Source organism: Lemur catta, chromosome 9, assembly GCF_020740605.2.
Source record: "Lemur catta isolate mLemCat1 chromosome 9, mLemCat1.pri, whole genome shotgun sequence".
NCBI lineage: Eukaryota > Metazoa > Chordata > Mammalia > Primates > Lemuridae > Lemur > Lemur catta.
The window spans coordinates 63,323,366-63,333,852 of NC_059136.1; the positions used below are offsets into that span (position 1 = coordinate 63,323,366).

The 10,487-nt window shown below is 35.2% G+C and overlaps 1 protein-coding gene across 1 annotated transcript in view; it reads right to left on the reverse strand.

Annotated features, from left to right (window-relative positions):
* The window catches only part of TMEM67 (transmembrane protein 67), a 43,734-nt gene extending 35,335 nt beyond the window's left edge, over positions 1–8,399 (reverse strand). The window contains exons 1-6 of the mRNA XM_045560768.1: positions 8,120–8,399; positions 6,394–6,482; positions 3,991–4,084; positions 3,341–3,440; positions 1,845–1,914; positions 1,674–1,748 (exon numbers count right to left, since the gene is read on the reverse strand). Coding sequence (XP_045416724.1) covers positions 1,674–1,748; positions 1,845–1,914; positions 3,341–3,440; positions 3,991–4,084; positions 6,394–6,482; positions 8,120–8,342 — 651 coding nt within the window. The 5' untranslated portion in view covers positions 8,343–8,399. The remainder of the gene's footprint in view (positions 1–1,673; positions 1,749–1,844; positions 1,915–3,340; positions 3,441–3,990; positions 4,085–6,393; positions 6,483–8,119) is intronic.
* Positions 8,400–10,487: the final 2,088 nt, after the last annotated feature.

Below are 10,487 nucleotides of genomic sequence, written 5' to 3' on the forward strand. Positions count from 1 at the left end.
CATTTTCTTGATTGTTTCCTTTGCTGTGCAGAAGCTTTTTAGTTTGATGTGATCCCATTTATCCAATGTTGCTTTGGTTGCCTGTGCTTTGCAGGTATTACTCAACAAGTCCTTATCCAGACCAATGTCCTGAGGGGTTTCTTCAATGTTTTCTTTTAGTAATTTCACAGTTTCAGGCCTTAGATTTAAGTCTTTAATCCATTTTGATTTGATTTTTGTATATGGTGAGAGATAAGGATCTAGTCTCATTCTTCTGCGTATGGATATCCAGTTTTCCCAGCACCATTATTGAAGAGACTGTTCTTTCCCTACTGCATGGTTCTTGGTGCCTTTGTTGCAGATAAGTTCAGTATAGATGTGTGGATTTATTTCTGGGTTCTCTATTCTGTTTCATTGGTCTATGTGTCTGTTTTTATGCCAGTACCATGCTGTTTTGGTTACTACAGCTCTGTAGTATAATTTGAAGTCAGGTAATGTGATTCCTCCAGTTTTGTTCTTTTTGTTCAGGATGGCTTTCGCTATGCTGAGTCTTTTGTGATTTCATATAAATTTTAGGATTATTTTTTCTATTTCTGTGAAGAATGTCATTGATATTTTGATAGGATTGCATTGAATCTGTAGATTGCTTTGGGTAGTATGGACATTTGAACAAAATTGATTCTTCCAATCCATGAGCATGGAATATCTTTCCACTTCTTAATATTTGTGTCTTCTTCAACTTCGTTCATCAATGGTTAATTAGACTTTGTTGACATGTTTCATACACTGGCTACACAGAACCAGTCTGAACAGCAGCTATAACATGACTTAAACCAGGGATTCTAAACTTGTTCTTCGGAAAGTATCAGTGTTCTGGACTGGTATATTTAAATGAAATACATTAATTGAATCAGATTAACTTTAAGAATGGAATAGCCCTTCCCTGTCCACCTTCCCTTCCTGTCAAAGAAGTTTACAATGGGTCTACTGCATAGTGGTGTGTCAGAGGAAGGAGGATGTGGAGGTGGAAGAGACAGTGACATGGTTAGAAGATTGGTCATATTGAGCAAATGAGTAAATTGAAGATAATGAGCCCTAGATTTCTCACTGCCAGAGAAAGTACTTAAAAGGGGAAAGGCTAGAAAGAACCTGGGTAACTGCTTTGCAATTGAACGCATCAGTATGAACTCATTTATTTTAGTATGTATACACAGACAGACATAGAAATAGTTATAGATGTATGTATGTACATAAGTATGTGAATATATTTCCTAGCTTTATCTGCTGAAGGGGCGTACTAAGTGTGGTAATCTTGGTTTATAAATGTTATCCTGCAAAGCTTCTTAGAGAAATGGCTGATTTCCACCCCACCCCTGAGGAAAACTGTCTTCCATGAAACTGGTCCCTGGTGCCAAAAAGGTTAGGGACTGCTACTTTATAAGTCCTATATGTGGCATTTCTAGCTTAAACATTCTGTAGTTCACTGAAAAAGGAATACGCTAAGGTATAGACTGAGTACTATACTTATAAATTACAATGTCAACTTGTTGGATTATTGTTTCTTAGAGTGATAATTTTTTCCATTTTAAAGTGATTTATACAAAAATGTTTCTCATGTTAGTCTGAAATTAATTACTAAAGGAAGAAATGTAGAAAGTTCCTTAACAATAGAACAAAAATGGAAACATACTCACAAGCTCTCCATAACGTGTAGTTGAAATTCTACATGGAGGAAAATTCCCTGTGTTGCTGAAACATAATCCCCCTGTCTTCATAAATAAATAAGGGAAAAAATACCTAGGTTATGAAAAGTTATAAGCAATTGAATTTATAAATATATACTTTATCAATTTGATTAGCCTTACTAAAATGTTAGGTTCTGAACATGCACAGGACTTGCTGGTATTAATGAATGTTGGTTCACATCGGATGCACCTGTTCAACATAGTAAAAATAATTTTTGAAACGTTAATAAATTATACTAAACCCAATAGAGAACTTGTCTTCATAAAATGATGGATTAGTATAGGTTCATTCAGCTAAACAATTACTTAACTATATTAAACAAATTTTAAATATTAAAATTGATTAGAATACTTTTATACCACTCTGTGTTACAAGGCAAAGTATAAGGAAATAAATCTAACCAATAATAAAAGAGTATCTTTTAACTACATGGAATATACAGAATGAATAATATTGAATAGCAAAGATGGTTAAGTCACTCAACTAGTGAAAGACCCCAACAAATTCATATAAATGAAGCCCTGTTTTTACAAGTAATTATATCAAATATACTTTATCTGCCACAATGCAAACAAGGCAGCATAAGCTTAAAAGATACTTACATCGCTCCTCATCAAATCTATAACCAACACTTTTAAATAAAATCTATTTATCATCTTAGGAAAGAAAATACTTTATACCTTTCATTAATGAATGAGATAGAGGGAGGGAGCACACTAGACTAATGGACACTGATGAATGAATAAAATTATATGGGTATTCATTACTTGCAAGATAGAGCAGGTAGGAGTGGAGCTAGGGCATGACGTAAAACTCAGAGTAGGCTTGGGGAAGTCTAGAGGGACAAACTTGGGACTCAGCCCAGTAGTCAGTATTACGATGCTATATCTCAGGTCAGCCTGAGAGAAAAGATGCTCCAACACTAAGTATCCCCAGGAGAAGCTGCTTGACTATTTTCTATATTAAACTTGGGAACTAAAGAGAAAACTGTGCTTAGAGGGAAGGCATCATGTAGGCCTCTAAGAAAATTGAAGAAGCTGAAATAGGTATAATATGTTTAAGTTGGAGGTGTATAGGGAGAGGTGTGTGTCTGTGAGCACGAACACATGCATAAATAGGAGGTAACAGAAAACAGGACTATAAATCAGGGTACCTGGGTTAGTATAATTATTATTTTATTTATTAATGTTTTTCTATATAACATTATATTTATAATATATAAAGGCTTTAACATAGTACTTGGCACATATTATAAAACAAAAACAGCTACCTTTTACTGAGTGGTTACCATGTAGCACTATGCTAAGAAGTTTACATATTTATTTCTGAGCCATTACAGCGTATGAAGTGGGTGGTATATTCCTATTCTACAGACAAGGGGCTGTGACTTATTGAGCTATCCAAAGTCAAACAACTAATAAACTGAGCCCACATCTGAACCCTATTCTGTCTCACACTCTAGGCTTCAACTTCTTTGTCTGTTAATGTCTACTTCTATCCTTCTTAGGGTTATTATAAGGTGCCAGTGATAGGATAGGAAAATACTTTTTAACAGTACAGATTATACACAAATATAAGATGATATAAATGAAGTCAGCCCGACCACATTGCTTACCTGTTTCCTAAAGCATTTGGTACTGTAAAAGAGTCTTCCTTTTCATCACAGAGCTCACAAGTTGCTTCAGACAACAACATCCCACTAACATTTCTTTCCACTAACCAATTTAGAAACAAAATCAAGATATAACTCATAGTGAACGTATATTTTCTATACGCTTAGAAAATATTTAATAAAACCCACTTATAACTATTACACTAATAATTATCAAAACACCTTTTTTTGCAGTAAAGGTATGTCAAGTATCTCCATAATAAAGCATAGAAAAGTGAAGCCTTCCCCATTCCCACATAATAAAATACAGGAACTAATTGTCCAAGTCATCATAATAATAAATCAACATTTTTTCCTCAAAAATTACCTTATATGTTCCTGTCACACTGGGATGGGGAAGTATTTTCATGGATTACTGATAATTTTTAGTAATTTAGAGGGCTTTTAGTAGTATTCACTAAAGTTTTAAATTCATATACCCCAAAACACTACAATTTCATTTTTAGATACCTAACCTACAGAAACACTTGTACATGTGCATAAGGACATGATTACTATTAAGTAATCACCAAATTATTTAAATTAATGTCCCTTTCAAAAACAATCACAATGAAGATTCATCACTACTATTTCATAAAGAATCTAATTCTTACCTAAAATATGGCCAGCAGGACAGTAGCATTTTCCTTCTGCAGTTAAGCCATGGGGGCAAGAAATGCAGTTCCAGCCATCTTTAGTAACACCTTTCTAAATTAAAAGAAAAAAGAATTTTTTTCTTTTCAATTAACTTTCTTCTTCTTAGTTGATCATGTAAGTTCAAAAAGTTGTAAGTGTATAAGTTGCAGTTAATATTCAAATAAATCAAACATATATGAGCCACATAAAAATTCCCTGGATAGCCAATTCATGCTTATATTCCAAAATTAAGCTATATATTATTACTATGTACTGACTACTATTAAAGGATTAACTCTTGGTAATAGTTCTTTCTTCTTCCTAATCTGTAGTTCAAATGGATTCTTACTTTCAGAATTAATTTTGTCCTTCAATATTTCCATTTATAAATATAAAACACAACACAACAGGATTGAATCAATAGAGAGCCAATTAATAGTTTATAGTCTTACCTGTGCTGAAATAATCAAATTTTTAAAAATTCAAATATATTAGCTTTTAAAAATTTATGATTGAAAATGAGTGAATTTTATGGTATGTAAATTATACATAAAGTTGTTCAAATGGATTTGTGAGAGTATGTCCTTCTATCCATTAATAATTTTTACTAGGTAAAGGTTTTTTATAGAGTATGACATCATTCAAAATAGGCCTTATTACATTATATAGTTTAGGAAAAGCCTGGGGCAAAAAATACAATAATTATAAACAGTTATAACCAAAATTAATAGAGAACAATGACAAAAACAAAATAATGCCTCAAATTATTTTAAATTTTGGTTAAAAAAGAGTGGATTTATCAAGAAATACTCCTATATTTGGCAATACATTTATATAGGACTATTTAAAAATTACAATAGTGACTGGACATAGGGTGGCTCGTGCCTATAATCCTAGCACTCTGGGGGGCCAAGGTGGGAGGATCACTTGAGGCCGGGAGTTCAAGACCAGCATGAGCAACATGGGAGACATCATCTCTACAAAAAAAAGAAAAATTGGCCAGGAGTGGTAGCCCATGCCTGTAGTTCCAGCTACATAGGAGTTTGAGGCAGAAGGATTGCTTGAGCCCAGGAGTTTGAGGTTGTAGTGAGCTATGATGATGCCACTACTCTCTAGCCAGGGCAACTAAGTGAGACCCTGTCTCAAAAATAAATAAATAAATAAAATAAAATAAATAAAAATTACAATTGCTCAAGCAATGTCACTGAAAAATAAATCTGCTCTGGTACAATTTTTATTAGCAGCTTTTTATCATCAGTATTTCAGCTAGGACCATTATTTGCAAAAATATAAAATAAATATCAAAATCTACAGATTTACAAGTAATAAAGTAGCTGTAAATCAGACAAACAGATAACTTTACATTAAAAACCCGGAATTTATTTTTATTAATAAGACAATGGGAAGAAACATTACTGTAAAAGTCAGAACTGTCACTCAGAGACTCCTAACTATCTAAAATGTTTGGAAAATGTATTTCTGTTAATTGAGAATTATCATATGTAGTAGCTATTAATTCAATAATTTTCCAAAAGGTATGATACAATGAAATGAGTAACAAAACAGCAACAGACATTACTTAACCTTTTTATTTATATAATTATCATATCTTATATATCATTATGAACATCAATCATCATACAAAACTGTTGCCACAGTAGGTATAAGACACTGAACTCAATTTGTACCAGTAAAAGGATATACACACCCCAAATTGCATTACAAAAGCATTATTCATCTAATTTTCTTTATAACTGAGTTACTCTATGAGGAAAAACAAAAACACAAATTTTCTTCTTCTTCTTTTTTTTTTGAGACAGAGTCTCACTCTGTTGCCCTGGCTAGAGTGAGTGCCGTGGCATCAGCCTAGCTCACAGCAACCTCAAACTCCTGGGCTTAAGTGATCCTACTGCCTCAGCCTCCCGAGTAGATGGGACTACAGGCATGTGCCACCATGCCCGGCTAACTTTTTCTGTATATATTTTTAGCTGTCCATATAATTTCTTTCTATTTTTAGTAGAGACGGGGTCTCGCTCATGCTCAGGCTGTTCTCGAACTCCTGAGCTCAAACAATCCGCCCGCCTCGGCCTCCCAGAGTGCTAGGTTTACAGGCATGAGCCACTGCGCCTGGCCAAAAACACAAATTTTCAGTGTTGTAGTTTTTCAGATTTCAGATTTAAAAAGAAATATATTTGTGTGTTTTCAAAGTTTTGCATACAATTTCATTGATCTCCCAAAATTTACTCTAGTAAAAATAAAGTTAGGTTAATAATTTTAAAGTCTGTGGGAATGTATTAGAGTAAACATTACATTGCAGTTTGAACAATAAAAACATTTATTATTTTTTATAGTAAAGTTAATTTTTAAAAAATTCTCCATACCCTGTCTTCTGGGCACTTTTTACAAATAATGGCAGGGCTTCCATTACTAGAGATCATCTGAAATCCTGGCAGACATACACATGAAGTTCCTAAAAAAAAAAAAAGAAAGGAAAGCCAATTTTATCCTTGGTAAATAAAAATAAAACTCCAAGATAGGAAAACTTTTTAAATAATTTTGGCGATTTTGAGAAGCAGTGTAGGGGTTAAGAGCAAGACTCTGGAGCCAGTACTGCCTGGGTTCAAATACCGCAACATACTCCTTGGGTTCCAATCTTGGTTCTCCTACTTGGCAGTGTGACCTTGAGCAAGTTACTAAACTTTGCTCCTTGACTTCCTCTATAGTAAAATGGAGAAAGTAACAGTACCTATTCTTACAGTGTTATTATGAGTATGAAATTAGTTATTATATGTAAAGGTCTTAAGGCAGTGTCTAGCACACAGCTGGCATTGTGTTGCTACCATTTTAAGAGCAAGCATAACTAAACTATTAAACTATTGAACTATTAAACTATTTAACTGCTATGGGAAATTTTACATTTCTATGTCACTAAACGATATACATATAATTCAATGAATTCACTTTGTCATAATCTTACTAGGAAAGTTACTGTCATTCAAATAAGTCACTGTTTCCCTCTGTTTGGACAGATAGTAAACACTGTAAGACAATCACTATTCAACTTGCTAGATAGGTAAGGACAGCATTCTCTAAACAGCTATTAAATGGAAATAGCACCCACAGGCGTCTACATGGTACAATGCCTGTAATATCTGGATTCATAATTATGGAACTAATACCTTACATTTTACAGTGTGAAATGCTTTCTCATTCATACTTCCTTACCTGCACAGGCTGACCTGTCCTGTTCTGATCACTTAAATGAGTATATATCAAATCTGATGATGGCAGAAAGTTAATAACATGGGTGATCAAACAGAGACAGAAAACATTTTAGACTTTAAATATGGGAAAACACTTATTCTGAGAAGTTTCAGTGAGAACTAGGACCACATGATGGACGTTTTGAGGGAAAAATTAAGCTTAATCTTAGGAGGCTTTAAGAGCAATTAGTAATATTCAATAATAAAGGGAATAAGTCCTAAGGAAACATATAATATTGGAAACATACTGTATAGAGAAGATAGATAGGTCAACACTGAGGGCAAAGAGACACGAATTCTTCCAAGTCCCCATTTTAGGTAGCACATAAGACATGCCAACCTCATCTGGGCTTCAATTTCCTTATTGTAAAATGAGAAGACTGAACCTGATCATGATTAAGGTTCTTTCCAGCTTTAAATTTCTGGCATTCGAAAAGCAATATAAAGGGCTAACAAAGTTTACAGATGCTAATTTGCATTTCCTCACTAATCTTTTCTGTCACTTGTTCCTCTTTACCTCAGATTACTTCTCTACTATTTCTTTTCTATCTTCCGTAGACGGCTTTACAAGTACCTCTCTAACCATCCCACGTCCCTCGGGGAGCGCAGAACTGGAGCTGAGAAATTAATTACTGGCGATGGCTCACAGGACAGCGAGCTCAGGGTCCCCAACTTCCTTAGTGTGCAAACTGCACTCCTCCAAGGAAACTCTTTTCTCAGGCGTCAGCGGTTAACTTTTCTGAAACATTCCTCCCGCAGACAGAAAGGTTTTTCAGCGATCCCAGGGACCGGGGGCAGACCAGGGCGGGAGTGTTACTTTTGCCAGGGCCCACCTCAGTCTCACCTCGGGCATCCTGCCTCTGGTTGGCTCCACACGGGACACAGGAGAGCACAGAGATATCGAAGTAGTGGTTGGGGTTGCACTTCTCCGGCTGCTGGAAAGGGAAGGAGAAAGTCTGGGCCTGTGAGACGCGAGAAAAGAACAACAGGAATAACGCAATCACAGCCCCACCGGATAAAATGGACCAAACCGCCATTGCCATCGGAGTCAGACCCCGCGTCGCCATGGTACCGACGCTGGCGGCCGCACGGATTGCAGTGCCCCATCAGCCTCTGCGGCGACTGCGCTGAGCTGATTGGGCAATCCAAGCCTCAGTTCCAGAAGTCACCGCCTGTGCTGCTTTGTTGCTAGGTTACCTAAACCCGCGGGAAGCTGGTGTGTCCAGGAAAGGATGGATTACCGGCAGGCCAACTCTGAAGCCTGGGGGCAATGTAAAACTTGTGCAGACGCTCCTGGATTTACAATAGGGCTACCTCCGGAAAAGCCCACCGTAAACTGAAAATACCGTTAAGTCGAAAACTCTGGGACTCGATCCTTTAGTGAGAAGTGAAATCAATTTACGGGGTCGGGAGATAGAATACCGCCGCAAAGAAATTATCTCATTGTATCACATAAATTAACAGTAAGTATTATTTTCCGAAACTGTTGAATGATATTTAAATCAGAATTTATCCAGACTAGGTAATTGTCACCTTAAAGGAGACATGGGGCAGGGCAGGGTGGCCCAGGCCTGTAATCCCAGCAGATTGGGAGGCTGAGCTGGGAGGATCGCTTGAGCCCAGGAGTTTGGGGTTGCAGTGAGATATCATGCCACTGCACTCTACCCTAAGCAACAGAGCAAGACCTTATCTCAAGAAAAAGAAAAAAGAGAGAAAGAGACATGTATTTTAAGAATTTAAACAATTTATAAAATACACACATTGATTTAAAATATGCAATGCTGGAGGTTTACTGTGGCTAAGGACCTTAAAAAAAAAAAAAAAAAAAAAAAAGATTTCCTGCCAGGCCTTGTTTTTCCTATTTTCCTTGTTTTGAGCCTAGGAAATCATGTATATAAAAAAAAGAGATTATCTTTATACCACCTGTAAATAAAGAAGGAACCTAGTTTTTTGTAATCAAATTTACACATACTCTAATGTTGTCTGTCAACATATGTACCCCTTATATATACATATATATATGTGTATATATATATATACATATATATATATGTACTATGAAATAGTAGCCACACAGATGGAACTGGAGGCCATTATCTTCTTAAGTGAACTAACTCAGAGATAGTCAAATACTGCATTTTCTCACTTATAAAGTGAGATATAAATAATGTATACACATGGACATAGAGAGTCCTCTCCTTTTCCCCTTCCAAAAAAAAAAAAAAAAACCCAGCATAGAATAATACATACTGGGAGGGTGAAAGGCTGGGAAAAGGGTGTGGGATGAAAAATTACTTAATGGATACAATGTGTACTATTTGGGGTGATGGTTACACTAAAAGCCCAGACTTCACCACTATGCACTACCTTCATATAACAAAACTACACTTGTACCCCCTAAATCTATACAAATTTTTTCAAAATAAAAAAGAAAAAATAAGTAGATACCATTGGAAACTGTTAGCCCTCAAAACATTTTGGAATTACTTTCACCACCAGTTTATGAGTCATAAAAGAAAAACTTATTTCTTAATATTTAAATCTTCTGGGGTTTTGCATCTTTTTTGATTGTTGTATTTTATCTCTCCCTTTCCCTCCAATAAAATCACCTGGCTAATTTTTAAGCCACCTTATTCATTAGTAGTAACTTGAGATGACTTTGGCTTTCTCAAAAAAAATTTTTTTTTAATAAAAATTGGTTTGTCACCATGGAGAAATATATAGATAGATATACATATATTATATATTCTCAATGCATGTGGAAAATACATTTAAGGAAGTTATATAACTTTAACTATTAGCCACCATTAGGCCTAGTTTTTCTCCTGTGACCTTCCCCAAAAGACCTGCATTCACTCTATCACTAGTATCTGTGACACAGAGGTATATGTTCTGAAAGCTGTTTCTTAAAGGTGAATTTTTAAAAATGTTTTTGATTAATTGCTGTGTTGTTGGAACACATAATTTGAAGTGGAAATCACTTATCTGAATACGTTTTTCAAAAAAATATGTGACCATATAAATGTTAATGGGGACACAAAAAGAGTATGGTTAGAATAGTTGGGATTAATCTGCAAAAGCTTCCTATGGATGAGGATTAGCTCTAGTCTTCCTTGATGAAGTGCATATTGTTATATGCTCTGTCGATGGGATTAGGGCAATAATATTTACTTATTGCATACTATTTAATTAAAGCAATAAAGGCTCCCATT